At 36.6% G+C, this 15,586-nt stretch overlaps 1 protein-coding gene across 1 annotated transcript in view; it reads left to right on the top strand.

Annotated features, from left to right (window-relative positions):
* The window catches only part of LOC107507277 (histone-arginine methyltransferase CARM1), a 223,924-nt gene that overhangs the window by 162,471 nt on the left and 45,867 nt on the right, over positions 1–15,586 (top strand). Inside the window, exons 6-7 of the mRNA XM_036239518.1 lie at positions 2,659–2,836; positions 7,010–7,100. Of these exons, the coding sequence (XP_036095411.1) occupies positions 2,659–2,836; positions 7,010–7,100 (269 nt within the window). The remainder of the gene's footprint in view (positions 1–2,658; positions 2,837–7,009; positions 7,101–15,586) is intronic.

Below are 15,586 nucleotides of genomic sequence, written 5' to 3'. Positions count from 1 at the left end.
TCTGCTAGCAAAAAACAAAAACCAGAAAGGCTCCCCTTCCAACATCCTGTTCCAAGTTGATGAAGCAGTTTTATGCACTGAGATTGTGTGGATGGTCACACCCCGCAAGCAGAATTTAGAAAGGGCTTGACATTTAGAAATGGAATCACCTTTCTGACAGGCAATGGAACTGGGTGAATCAGAAACCCTTAAAAGTTCTGTACTCTTAAACTCTGAAGGAAGTAGTAAAAAGTATGTCTCCAGATTTAATTGTATTATTATTATTTCTCAATACACTATTGTAATAATGAAAAACTTGATATAACCTGAATATCTAATAACATGGTATTGGTTAAGTGAATCAAGGTACATTTATAAAATATTATACAGATAATAAAAATTGTGTTGTAAACTAATTCATGGAAAGATATCTGAAACAGATATCTAAAACAGATATAGCAAGTATACCAGGCACTGAGTTTTGATGCTCTTTGCCTTCATGGGAGCTGATCAGGGTCTAGTATGGCCAGAGACCCCAGTTCAAATGTCTTGAAATGCAAGGAGCCTTTCCTATTCACCCTAGTGTGCCATAAAAATAATTGTTATTTTTTAAAGTGTGCCATCTTGTAAAAAATATTCAGAAAACTGATCTAAAACATATTACATGAAAAAAAGATTGTGAAGTATTACTATAAAATAGTATATGTTTTTATAAATAGAAATATACTCAAATGTTTTCTAGAAAATATACCCTGCCTACATCTGGATGATGGGAATACAAGTGATTTTTAATTTCATACTTTTGCTCATTTGCATTTCTCTCTTTTTTACTATATCTTTAATAAAAATAATATGAAAGCAATAATAATTTTAATACTTAGCCCTAAGGCCTTAATATGCTTCATTTTGTTTTGGCCCCAAACAGGCCTATGAAGTAGGTACTGCTATTGTTATTTTCATTATGTAAATGCTATTTTTAAATTCCAGATTTGAAGCTATTAGAACCTGGACAAGTTGATACAGGCAGAAAGGGAAAAGTGGAAATGAAATATATCTGAAAGGTAGAAATAACAATAACAGAACTAATTGTCTGTGAGAAGCAACTATGTATGCCCCCAGGATACTGAGGATTATAATATTAGTGATCAAAACAGGATCAAGGAAATACAAGATTATATAAAGATTTTAAGGAAACTTAGAGGAATGTTTAGTTTTCAAGAAGCAGCAGAGGTTGGCTCTTTACTCATTGACATTGAGGAGATAACAAAGCTCAGGTGAGAAAGTAAACCTACAGGTGTAGTTTGGACAGTCATCCATCCACATTGGACCCATAGTTAGAGCCATGCATTTGAAAGGACTCTTCTGAGAAGTGACTGTACAGGGAAAAGCAGGGCACTAAAAGCTTTAACCTTGGAAACAGAATCCCATGAACTTGACTTCCACGTGTGGAATGCTAACAGAATGGAATTCCAAGTCTTTGTGCATGCATAAATAATGACAATGGATGACATGTTCTAATAGTTTTCTTCATTGTTTTTTCTTAGATCAAAGATTATTTAATTGCTTTTTTTTAAGTATAAGTAGAAAAGACATTTAATAAACTTATAGGTCACATGTTGATGAGCAACACCTTAGACGATAGGATTGAGGTGAAAGATACCCTAATCATGTGAAGAAATGGTCAGGAATTCAGAACCAAATCATGACAAATTCATGGTATACTGCGTTTAGGATGTGGAAAGGGATCAAGTTAACAAAAATACAAAACAAAAGGTTTCTGACTATGTATAAATATAATGAGCAAAGATGTAAAAGTCTCAGGGTCTCAGGGAACCACAACTTGAAAAGGAATATGCTGTATATATTTATGCTAGTGTATGTATATTTTTATTAGGAAATATGTTTTTTAGACAGTAAAAAGACACAAATGTAATAAAACTACTGTTAAAATTGGCCAATTTCCTTAATGTGTCATATTTGGCATTAAGAAGACCTACATTAGAAATAAATATATTTCTCTTCAAGGTCCCTCTTTTAAATGAGTTCAAAGTTATTAAATAGAATGCAGAGGACAACAAAGAAAAATGACTACATAACTGTAAAATGTACTTCTAAAGACAGGTCAATGAACAGAGGAGTATTATTTTCAGAATCAAAAGATCAAGAGATAATTCAATAAGGATCAAGATCATTACTTTGTGCAAGATTATTGTATAGAGCCTTTTGGCATCTTTACTGCAGGCAGAACAATGAGAAATAAGCTGAAACTATTAATAAAAACAATCCTCCCAAAAGTGTTTGTGCGTGTGTGTGTGTGTGTAGACACACATACACACACACACACACACACACAAACTCAGACCACACAAACACACTGATATACACATACAAGTGTATGTTTGTATAAAGAGACTGGAAAGGTATACATCAAATCTCTAATCGTTATTCATATGTGGTACAATTTTATGTGTTTTTATTTCATGTTTCTATCTTCTGATTTATCTCTATTAAACATGAAATATTTGTGCAGTAAGAAAAAATATTTTTAAAGTGTTTATGGAAACAAATATGTTGCTTCCTTCTTATCCCTACCACACTGTCAAACCCAAAACTATAACATTTATTTTTTATAAGATTCCGTATAATGATAATACTGGTACCCTATTTTATCTTTTTCAGATGTTAGTGAAAAATAACCACCTTTCAGACAAGATCATTGTTCTGCCAGGGAAAATTGAAGAAATCTCACTTCCTGAGGCTGTAGATGTGATCATTTCTGAACCAATGGGATACATGCTTTTCAATGAAAGGATGCTGGAGAGTTACCTTCATTCCAAAAAATGGCTTAAAGCAAATGGTGAGTTGGCCAATCCTGGTTCAAAAAAATAGACTAACTTTTTCGTAAAATTTGCCATCTTTTTTCCCCTGAATTTAATTCTTGACAGAAAGGAGGAAAGAGTATTTCTATTACAATGATTCTTTGATTTTCTCATCTTATTTTTCCATAACAAATGAGCTAGTCTTCAACCATAATGACATTGATGGCAATGTGCCACAGAGTATACGATACAGTATAGAAAACCAGTTCAGAGTTATGAATTTTTGTCTTGGTTTTATCACTTTCTTCCTTAGAAATTTGGCCTAGGAACTTGACCTTTTGACTTTGATTTCCTTATCTGTATTATTAAAAATAACATCTAAAGCCCTTTCAAGCTGGCCTTCTATAATGTGATAATCTAGTGTCTATTCTTTTTGACACAGTCTTTTTCTACTGTATGTCTGTCTCTTTCCCTTTGATCACTGCATATAATCAAGGTGAAAATATAAAGTCCAATATATTTTTACACTTAGCAAGTGTCTGCATGTGCTAATGTGTTTAGTGTACAGGACAGCCCCCAAACATCAAAGAGTTACACAGCCCAAAATCTTAGTAGTGCTAAGATTGAGACCTGGCTTAGCAAGACACACTAGTATGATACTCACTTTATGAAGAGAACACTGAGGAACACATGAATGAAAGCAGCTTAGCAAGGACACACCTCTAATAAGTGACAGAGCAGAGATTTGACCCCAGATCTATCTGACCCTGAAGCCCACACTCACAACTCTTGTACACGTGCTGACTTTCCACTCTTCACCAGAGTGGACACATTCCAAAACACATTTATTCAATTGAGGGGTAGAAAGTATCTGGCCAATTTTAACAGTTGCATCGCCCATGAGAATTGCAACTTCTTACCTTAATTTCGTTTACTTTAAATTACCAAATATTATGGCTCCTCACCTTGATATCCAATGAAAACAAAATAGCAAATAAAAGTGTAACTCATACTCACCAGGATACATATTATATACATATAAAGGTTGAGGCTCATCTATGATTTCCTACATGTTTCCAAATTTAGGGGCTCAGAAATACTTTAAAAACTCATGTGCAAAAATAAACTAATAAACTTTGGCAAAGTATACCTAATTTCAAGAACTTCATAACGTCCTCATTGTAAAACAACCCAGGATAATCTTGGAAGCCTTGTGTTCAAGCAGTAAAATTGAACTGTGGAAGATGAAAGTAAAGGAGCTTAGGTTCCCTCCTTAATGCCCCCCAGGAAGAATTTTTATACCTTTTTTTCCTGGTTTTTCAAATGGTTAGGTGCTTTTGTGCAATGAGATTTCACACAGTTAATTAATGTGCATCTGATTGAGCCTTTCTAAGCTGAATATTTCCCCAGATATTTGAAATGAATATGAAATTTTACATTGGGCTATGTATCTTTAACTAGACAAGTAGAAATAAATACTGATTTTATCATCTTTCTATCCTGTGTGTTCCTGAGGGAAGGATGATTGATTTTTTTTCCTAATTATGTTTATTTTTTCATCAAATAAGGCAGTTTACAACATCAAATAATAATAAAAAGATTTATAATGAAAAATAGTAACCCTCTGTCACAGCTCTTCCTATTCTGAGACTTCTCCCCAAAGGCTCTCCTTTTCAACTCTATTCTCTGTTTCTTCTATTATTTACCTACATATTTCTACATAAAGTTGTCATATTGTTATTCTTGTCACACTGCAGTCGAGAAGTTAGCGAAGTTAGCTCTTCTATGTAGCAGCTCTTTCCCTTCTAGATGTACCCTCCCTCCCCCAATCCTTTCAGTATATTTATACAGGTCCTCAATCTCTTATCCTAGCCTTTGGGGCCACATATGTTTCAGAATTCAGAACCTGGAGGTCTTTGGAAAGACAATACAGTCAAATACCATATATTACTTAACACCTCCATTCAGATCTGAGGCAACACTCCATAATGAAACACATTATATTTCTGCAACTAAACATGAATATAGATGCCAAGTGAAATAAATAAGGAATATAAATAGACTTACATCAGTTCAGGTCAAGTTTTGCCATCAAACAGTGTTGCAAACTTACAAAAATCTGTTGCTTTGCAGAGCTTTTTGGATCTCAGAATTTAACATAAAGAAATATGAACCTAGATTATTATTTGGTTAAATCAGTAATCCATGTTTATATTTTTATGACAATGTAAATATTGTTCAGTGCTGAATCAGGTGATAGGGTAGGTGCGTATGCTTATGTGTTTTCACATGTAATCTTTTGCTTTTCCTGGAGTGAACTGCCTTGTTTTTTCATTAGCTTATTTTTCTATATACTCATGACTAGGTTTTTCTATGCTTTAATCGATCTGACAGATCCTTTCAGTATTTTTTCTGTGGAAGCCTTCCTGCTGTGATCTTCTGTCCTCTTCCATCACACACGACCTGGCTGCTTTTCAGGCAATTGCATCACTACCATACTTTGACTTTCTCTCATCATTCTCGTGTCTTACTCTTTCTTGGTTTATGCCATCATTTCCACAAATATTCTCTAACATGTTCTGGAGAAAGGGGGCTTGAGAAGTAACTTTGTATTGAGTCTGTGTATTATCATATTGCTGGGTAGAGAATTTAACGTGAAAACAACCTTTATTTGGTATTTTTAAGGCATCTTTTTGTAGTTTGTGGTTTCCAATCTTGCTATTATTGAAAAATCCAACGTCATTCTGACTCCTTTAAAATGACAGTTTTTCCCTGTGGACACTTTTAGTATCTTGTCTTTATTCCTAGTCTTCTTAGTGTGAAACTTTTTAAACTTCTTGTGGTGGACATGTAGTAATTATGTAGAATCAGAAAGCTAATTTTTTTCAACTCTTGGAATTTTTCTTATATTTTACCTTGGATGATTTCCTCTCCTCCATTTTATCTCTAATCTTGGGAATTCCTGTTAGACTTAGGCTCAAAACATTTTCTTCTGAAGTTTCCTAACTTTATGGGGAAAATAAGGTTGCTTAATATCCTATCTTGAATTTGAAAAACCACTGAGTAATCATTATTTTTTGACACCAACACCTGAGATTTAGAGGGTGACATATGAATGATTTATAATCATGCTTTTTCTTTGACTACCTCCGAAAATTTCCTAAATAAAACAATCCATTCTATTTTTAACAGACATTGAATTAAAGTATGGGACTCTTGACTATCTGATGAGATTCCACTCCTAGGTTTTGCCCTTCTGCTTAACTAGCTCTGAGATTGTGGTTAAGCCACTTAAATTTCGCTGTTCCTTAGTTTTTTCATTTATAAAATGGATGTAATAATTTGACCCACTTAATATTGTTATGAGGATTAAATGAATAAATACATGAAAAGTCCATAAAAGAATTAATGGCAAAGTTAACAAAATCAAGAAATTTGAGGTATTATTACTGTTTTCGTGACAGCATCTACAGTTTTTTAGGCAATCCTCATTTCTAAAATAGGGGTATTCACCTTTCTTTCACATTCAGTTTAATAAATGGCTCTGAAAAAGAGTCTCCCTAAAATGACAAGAATCATAATGCTGACCACTAAGTCTACATGCTTCAGGCATGCTAATTTACATATTTGCCCACCAAAGAATCTGCTTGTCCCCTGGTGACTGTTAATGTCAGGGAAAAAAACACAAGTGTGGGCATCCTAGCATGGAAGATGGTGAGCCTGCATGTAAGCACAGATTCTAACAGCACTTGAAAAGATAGTCAATATGATTATACATGGACAGAGTCTAAGAAGGAAAATAATGTGATAGAATGATGGAATGTCGATTATTTTCAAAGTTAAGTTGTTTTTATAATAATTAATAGAAAAATAAATAAATAAATAAATAAATAAATAAAAGGAATGCCCAGAATTCCAAACACAGGACATACAGCAAAGAAACAAGCCAACAGGTTGAATACCTCAGCTAGGACTTTACAAGCTTTTATCATCATTTAGCGTTGAGACATGCTTTGGTATTCTTTTTATATCCCCTCTGAGTTTCTGCCTAATTTTCTTATCCTTTCTTTTAGACAAAATTGTATTTTAGCCTGTTGTGTAATAACCGAAATAGATGGAAGAATGGAATGGATCAAGTGGCGGGTAAGTGAACCCTTCAATCAGAAGACAGTACGAGTCAACTTTTGGATCTGTTGTCTTTTGCTCATTAGGAATGATGTTCCCGACATTCAGTGACATCCACTTGGCCCCCTTTTCTGATGAGCAGCTCTACATGGAACACTACTCCAGAGCCAACTTCTGGTAATGTTTCCTTTCCCTTCCTTTTCTTTCAGAGTAAAACAGGGTTTCTAAAATGACTGACATTTTGGTTCATATATTGGGTGCAAGGGCTGTCCTCTTCACTATAGTATGTTTACCAGTATCCCTGGTGTGTACCTCCTAAATGCCAATGGTGCCTTCCCCCTGAATTGTGACAACAAAATATCTCCACACACTGCCAAATATCCCCTTCTGGGCAAAATCACTCCTCATTGAAAAACCGAAATAGACAAATTAGCTAACTGCTTATGCAGTATCAAACACCCAAAATACTAACCTGATGGTAAAGTTATAACAGCCCTGCCCCCTTGCCTACTGTACCTCCCCTCCACTTTTCAGCATCCATTCCTTTGGTTCAGAGCTATGGCTTCTCTTAGAACATGCCTTTGTCAGAGAACATATCAATCAGTACAGCTCAGTGTAAATGAGTTGATCAAACTTTTTGGAGTTTTCTTATTAATTGGCTGTTGGCTTGTCAGCAATTCATTTCACCCTCTGAGACCTGATGTCTTCATTTGTAAAATGATAACTAACACAAAATTTCTACCACCTGGCATTTTTTTCTGAGACCTGGTTTTTATAAGGAGGAGGAGGGAGGAAAATGATGATATTGGATCCATGGGTGGGAGAAACAGAATGGATATCATTCATGTGGGAATGTTAGGTGTGTAGGAGAGAGCACAGTCATGTGCTGGCAGATGGATGAGGATGGATACTAAAATTTAAGCCTTGGGTTCTGGTTGAAGTGTGCAGAATCCTCAAATAGAGGTATCCAAAGTTGATTTTCTGGGTTTTCGCTTTATAATTCTATCCCTTGGTGAAGGGACAGCAAATAGGAGGTACTTTGGTTTCATCAGCTACAAAATTCTATGAGGAGTGGGGTCAAAAGGCTAAGATTTTTTTCCCCCCATTTTTTTTCTTGCAAAATATGCCTTCCAACCAGAGTCATAGCATGCCATGGATTCTGCTAATTCTGTAATTCTGAAACTTCAAACCACAGAATCTTCCACTGGGGGAGAACGGCTTATTGGTGTTTGGAGGGCAATGAGGTGAGGGAGACCTTAATTTTGATTGTTGTTCTGCAAGGTCATGCTGACCTAAATGTTTCTCTTTTAAATGTGACCTTCTGGCTCAATGAAGAAGTTGGAGAGTTAGGAGTTTAGATAACAGAGTAGACCAGTCTAGTGGGGGAGGTTGGTCGTCCAGGCATTCCTTACGTGATCTTCCAACTGCCGTCTTACTACTTTGGGAATATTAATGATCACAGTGGCCTGGCTAGGTTCCCCATCAGCACATAAATGTGCTGCTATTTATTCTATCTAAAGAGAAAAAAAGATAAACTTTTTTATATCTCACTTCCCCAGTCAACCACCACTCATCTCTTAATTTCCTTTGCAACAAAATTCCTCAAAAATGTTGTCTGTACTCAACCATTTGTAAGTCCCCCTTCAATTTTTTCAAGATATTCCACCAAACCTCCCCTTATCAAGGTGACCAGTGCCCTGACTGTCACATTGCTAAGTCAAGTGATCAATTCTCACTTCTCAACTTATTTAACCTATTGGCATTTGAGGAGCATTTGAGCAGAATGTGAAATACTTCTTTGCCCTACATTTTAAAATTTTTCCTCCTACCTCACTGGTGATTTTCTCAGTCCTCCTCTGGGTGTTACTTGTCTCCTTAACCTCTTGATGATGGAGTGCCCTAGGACATAGTCTGTGGGCCTCTTCTCTGTCCATAGTTACTCTTTTGGGGAGCTTACCCATTCCCAAAGTTCAAATACTATCTATACACTAATGATTCGTAACTATATGTCTCTAGCTCAGACATGTCCTGTGAACTCCACGTTTTTCCATAGCCAACTGCTTCCTGGACATCTCCCTTTGGAGAGACTTACCAAATCCAAAACTCCTCATCTTCCCCACTCTCATCCCAAACCCGCTCTACTCATAGTCTTTCCACCTCAATTGCTGACAGCTTTCTCCTCCCAATCATCAATCCCAAAACCTCGAAGTCCTCTTTTTGTACCCCATATGTAAACTATCAGGAAATTACGTCAATTCTACTTTCAAAATATATCCAGAATCTGACCAATTCTCAGTGTATTTACTATTCCCCCTTTATCCCAATACTATCGTCTCATCTTGAGTACTGCAGTAGCTTCTTAACCTGTCTGTTCCCAACATTTCCAAGACCTTCCAGTGAGTTCTACCCAGTTTGGCTCCTCATTTCCTACTACCATGTTCAATCACTTTTAGGCACACAAGCTTACTTGCTGATCCTCAGACATATCAGACATGCTCCTACCTTATGGACTTTGCATTTGCTGCTCTTTTTATCTGGAATACTTTTTCCTCAGTATTCACATGGCTACTTCCTTTATTAAATGCCATCTTCTCAATACCACCTTCCTTGGCCATCCTGTTTAAATTGACAGCCATACCCCTGCCCAATCCCATGTTTTTATGCTCTTTCTTTTTTTTCTCTAGCACTTACCACTAACTAAAAGATATGTAATTCCTTTATCATTGTTTATTTTCCGTATCCTAATATAATGTAAGCACTGCGAGGGCCAGAATTCTGTCAGTTTTCACTGTCTTCCAAGCACTCAGAACAGTGCCTGCCACTTGTTGGCCCTCAATAATATTTCTGAAAAAGTAAAATTACCGATAATCTCAAGCACGTACAGAAATAATCACTATTGAGATTTTACTTGATGTTTTTCCAATTTTCCTGTTCTTTTACTTTACAAGATTAGAATCATACCATAAGTGCCATCTTATAGCTTTTTCCTTTTTTTTTTTTTTTTTTGTAATATGATGGTACCTTGTTCTCATATCTCATAGGTATTCTTTTGCTTCAGAGTATTTATGTGGCTCTCTCAATTTATTGGCTCAAACTCTAACACTTGATATTAAATTATTTTAATTACTGTTTTTTTAATCCTATAAATTCTATAAGCAATAAGACTAAAATATAGTTTCTATATTCTACAAGAATGTAGAATTTTTAGCTATATATATTCTAAATTCTATAGGAATTAATACTAAAGTAAGTATCCTCTTACAGAAATTTTGGTTTGCATTCTGATTATTTCCTTACAATAAATTGCTAGAAGCAGAATTACTGGACCAAAAGGTGTGAAGAAGAAACTTAAAAAAAATTGTTCTTATATATTGCCAAATTGCCCTGTGGAAAAGTTTTACCAATTAACACTTCCACCAGTTGTATATGAGAATGTCTGCTGAGTCTTGCCCACACGGGTGTATGCTTTTTTTTTTTTAAATGCCAATTTGATTTCCAAAAAAAATGGTGGCCAGTGTATTTTTAATCTGCATTTCTTTGATAGTTGTTACATTTGAATAGTTTTGTTTAGTCAATAAACAAAAAATATTTTTAAAATATATATAGTTATCAAAATTCACAGACTTTGCTTTCCTTCTTATTTCCCTCTCTTTATAAAGTGGTTTCTGTATTAGACTACTAGCATGTGTGCTTTTTGTTGCATCAATCCCAGGAACATGTGGTGAAATCTTACATGATTTTTGTTAAAAGAAGCAAAGAAATGTAAATGGTTGAGAGGAAGGAGGGGTGTATTCTGAGGGAGTGAGCTGAGAGACTGAGGAGCAACTAACAAGGCTAAATAAATGAGAACATCAGATATAATCAGTTGTCAGTCCTCATCTGACTCTCCTATCAGCAATACTTGACACCATGGGCTCTTCACTTCTGGAGCATAAACCCGGTTGTCCTACTTCCTATTGATGCCCCAAATTCTCAGTCTCCTTCCCTGATTCCTTCTTTTGATCCAAATCTTTAATATTGGACTGACTCCAAGTTAGTTCTTCAATATCTACTCTTTCTGGCTACAATGATCTCAGTCTTCTAGCTATCAATACTGTCTTGAGGCCAATAGCTCCCATAGTCAGAACTCTAGCATATACCTCTCCCTGGAACCACAGATTTTGGATGTCCATCTGGCTGTTAACAAGTCTACTTGGATGTCAATTGGGCATATTCAGTCTGACACGTTCAAAAGCAAGCTGCTGATCTTCACTATCACCATCCCTCATCCACCCTTGCAAATCAAAAACAAAACAAGAAAAACAAAAAACATTGCTTCTACAACAGTCTTGAAATAGTCTCTCAACTCACTTCCTCTTTTTAAACTGAAATGATCTCGATAATACATAATTCAGACCATTTTCTTCTGCATAGTAAAAGCCAAAGTTCTCACAATAGGTGCTCAAACTACGAATCTAGTTTTACTTGCTGTACCTCTGATATCTCCTGCTACTTGCTCTCTTATTCTCTCTACTCTGGCCTGTCTAGTCTCCTCACTCCTCCTTGAACATGCTGGGCTTGCTCCCGTCTCACTGCCATTCCTCAGCCTGAAACACACATGGCCCCGAGGCTTGCTCTCACCAAATTCAGGTCTTAGCTCACATGTCATCTTTCCAAGGAGACCTTCTATCAATGAAAAATTGTCATCTCTTCCCTTCTGGAAACATTTATCCTACTTACTTCTCCCTCATTTTCCTCTAGAGCACTTATTGTCTATCTCTTCCATATTTTGTGGTATTATTTATTTTATTTAATGTCTGTCTCTTCCCATGAGACTACAAGTTCCATGAAAGTGGCTGTTTACTGCTCTGTCCCCATCATTAGCTATTAACCTAGCTAATAGTAGTTATTCAACACATTTTTGTTAACTAGAAGATAAATACATTGATTTATAAGAATCTTTTATATACTAAGGGTATTAAGACTGTATTTTCTTCAGAATTTTCAATTTGCCTTGTAATCAATCTTCTTTGTGGTTGTTTTTACTACAAAAGACAGTTTTCTTATGTAGCTAAATCTACCAGTATTTGCTATTACAGTTTTTTCCCCCCTTTTATTTGGAAAAGGACTTCCTCACCCTGAATCTGTTATTAACTTCCTTCTGCTTCTTTCATGTTTCACTTTTTCCATTTTATATGTTTAAATGTACAGTTAACTCTGAAATTCATTTTAGTTTAAGTATATGGTAAGCATATATCTTTACCCTTTCTAATAACTAGTGATGGAGTTCTCTCTTAGTAGACAAAATTACTACATTGTGATGTTAGCAGCCATTTACAAAATTAATAATTTCCTTTTCTCAATTAAGATTTCATGGCCCTTATTAATAAAATTCTGAAAAGTATCTGCTGAGAGTCAGGCTCAGTCATGAAGACTCATGATTCTCAGCTGTAAAACTTCTTTATGTGATGGCTACAACTGGTATTATTGAAAATAATTGGTTCAGGGGCTTTAAACCAAGGCCTTTAAATACAATTTTAAATGGATTTTCATGTAAAAGAATATATATCTATAAGATCAATTAAGAGGAATAACCAGATACCCTCATGAAGTGTGAGATAGGACTCGTTTACCTTATTACATTTACTACAGTTGTAGAACATAAGAGCATAGGCAAACAGGCAGTACTGAAAAGCTGGATGAATCAGACTCTAGAGCCAGACTGAACTGTGTTTAATTCTTGGTTCTGTCAATTACTAACTGTAAAACCTTAGCCAAGTTAATTTAATCTCTCTGAGACACAATTTCCTTATTTATAAATTAAAGATAACAATATTACCTACCTAGGGATAGGAGAGTTTCAGTTTCAGCGATGTTTCCTCTACTTGTACTTTGCTACCATAATAGCCTTTTCTTTACGGGGCAGAGTAAGAGTTCTGCGAAATGCTGAATATATCTATCTCAATTGTACATTAATGGACTGGGAAAATAACCACAGGGTAAGTAGTGAACCCTTAGGACGCCACGTACAACGGACTTGATCCAAATCTTCATTTACTACCTGTCCTCCATAAGCCTATAATAACCAGATGTGTTCTAAGTTCTCTGGTATCAATATCAGTTCAGTGCTTACTTCAGCAGCACATATACTAAAATTGGAATGATCAATATCAGTTCAGCTTTCTAACATTGCTTTAAAAATTAGGATATTCTTTCTCCAATGTAGTTTCTTTGTCATAGAAATTCAGGTCCCTTTGGAGAAGATTTGGGAATATTTACCATAGATGCTTGTGGTGGCACTACAGGGTCCTTCAGGGGGCTGCCCCCCCCCCCAAGGGGCTGGGCTTCCCCTTCTGTCGTGGACCAGAGGTCTCTGGATCCATAATTCAGATCTGGAAATTAGATCTGGAAACTGGCCAAAGAATCCACTGTTTTCATTGTGAAAGCTGGTATCATTCTGCTCACCAGCTAGCAAATTTTTGTCATTGTTGTTATACAAATTGAGTACTATCCTAATGACTGTACATCTGTCTCACCTTTCTGGTAACACAAGGATCTATTAGCAACTATCATAGATCCCTGTGGCTCAAGGTACCTTCACTGCCACTCTAGCCTTGCTGTCCAACACAGTAATTATGTCATTTTTGCCTATGACAGTTAATTACTGCCTTCTTGCTTCTGACACTCTGAAATGTCATTCAAATTGTGCTCATTAGGAACACGACTTAATGGCCACACCACCTATTGTTGATCTATTGAGGACAGCCACCCTAAGCATCTCAGAAATGCCACCGCTCTCTCACTGGTTCGTTCTCTGTTACCTTTATGAAAGTAGAGTTTCCTGGGCTTTGCCTGAGAACTTAGCCTGGTGGGCTGTTCTTAGGTCTTCCATAATAAATCCTTCTAGCATTTTTCACCTCTCTGAACCTTCTGACCCTTCCTCAATACTATGCTGCAAAAGTCCTGGAATCTCTGCCTTGTTAACTATAGGACATCATGATGACAGAGCTTCAAAGTGACATCCCAGGAGACTATTAGGACTAGAATCTTCCTAGAGCATTGGACCCTGAGTGCCTTGTATCAGTGAATTGTACCCTATCCTTACTTATATTTTACCCTCCCCAGTCCAAAACCCTTAAAATTCACTCTAGTACATATTTATATGTTTCTTAGCAGTAAATAATAACTAGCTTCTTTCTGCAGTTTCTTAGGTGTGTAAGTTATCTCCTCCTGGAATAGGAATTGTACTTACTGCTCAGGCTGTGGTGGAGTTATCAGCCTGACAGCAGTGAGGGACTGCTTAGAGGCAATGGGCAATAGTGAGGCAGATCTGGAGGGGAATGAAATTATCGTTCAAGGCACAGGCTTCAGGAGAAGTTGTGCAGTCTTCAGGCAAAGGGAAGCTGTTACCACTGAAAACATGGAAGAGAATTCTGCTTCTGCTGGCCTGAAGGATTCTGGGGAGTTGAGAAAGTGTTTTCAGGATTCTCTGCCACTCAACTATCTCAATTTCAGGTCTCAGAGCACTGCTGTGATACATAAGTTCTGTCAAGGTTACACATCTAATCTCCTTTGTAGCTCTTCTATTACTGTTTTACTATCTTGTCACTACATAGCTCAATGTTTTACCTTCTATTTTTACTGCATCCAAATTAATCACTAGTGAGACCATTAGTAATTGTGATGAAACTACACACCAAGGGATATCATTCGCCACTAGCAATGAGAATTCTATTGTCATCAAACTAGTAATTTCTTCTTGGGGGTCTGCATTCTAGGGCCACACCTCATATTGATTGTCTTAGCTTGGGTTACCTAGGAATCGTGGTCTTAGGCAAAACTTATAAGCGACAGCTTTATTAAAGAATGCAGTACCAATGAAACAAGAATGAGGAGACACAAGAGTGAGGCAGAGAAGGAAGAAGAGCTAATGCAAAAGTATATTACTGAGCTGACCACCACATGGAATGAAACACCACGAGATTGCTTTATCCCTCAGGACCATCTTTAAGGAGTTGAATGAACTACATCTCAGGACAGTTTACACCGAGAGTGAAAGAGAAGTGAATTTATTCACTGGCTCTTATGTCCTCATTAGTCAACTGTTCTGTCCTTAACATTAACTAGCCTGCAGTTCTAGGTTGTACTGCATGGGCACCAAATGGGTCTCATGGCATCTCCTGCCCAAGTCAACATGGATGCCCCATAACAGGAGGGGAGAGACACCCAGTACAGACCTGAAGTGAGGTATTGGTGGGTTGGGCTCATGCAGGGTCAGATGAACCCACACCTTGACATAGCAGAGGCAGAGCACTTAGGTGAGGATTCCACAGATGGGTAAGACTGAGCTGACCAGACAAGTAAGTAGAAGGTGATGTACCACTTAGAGAATCAAAAGAAAAAGAACCAATTTCCTTTTCATAGTATTGAGAGTGGGCGATGTGCATTCATCATGCTTGATAAGGGCAGAACCTTTTGAGTGATATTGGCAATGCCGGTGGTGGATGGCCATTATTGTCAGCTGTTCTTTACAGAAATTAGAAGTCTGTGCTTGCAAAGGACAACAGAAGATGAATGCACATAGAATTCTGCCACAGGCAATGAGAGCTTCCTCCTCTCACCTTTCTGCTGTGAGTCTACTAAATGCCTTGATGACCCTGATACTGCTGAGAAACACATCCTTC

The sequence above is a fragment of the Rousettus aegyptiacus genome, unplaced genomic scaffold, assembly GCF_014176215.1.
Source record: "Rousettus aegyptiacus isolate mRouAeg1 unplaced genomic scaffold, mRouAeg1.p scaffold_m13_p_3, whole genome shotgun sequence".
Lineage (NCBI taxonomy): Eukaryota > Metazoa > Chordata > Mammalia > Chiroptera > Pteropodidae > Rousettus > Rousettus aegyptiacus.
Note: the sequence above shows the minus strand (reverse complement) of the source record. Positions and strands in the feature narration are given on the sequence as shown.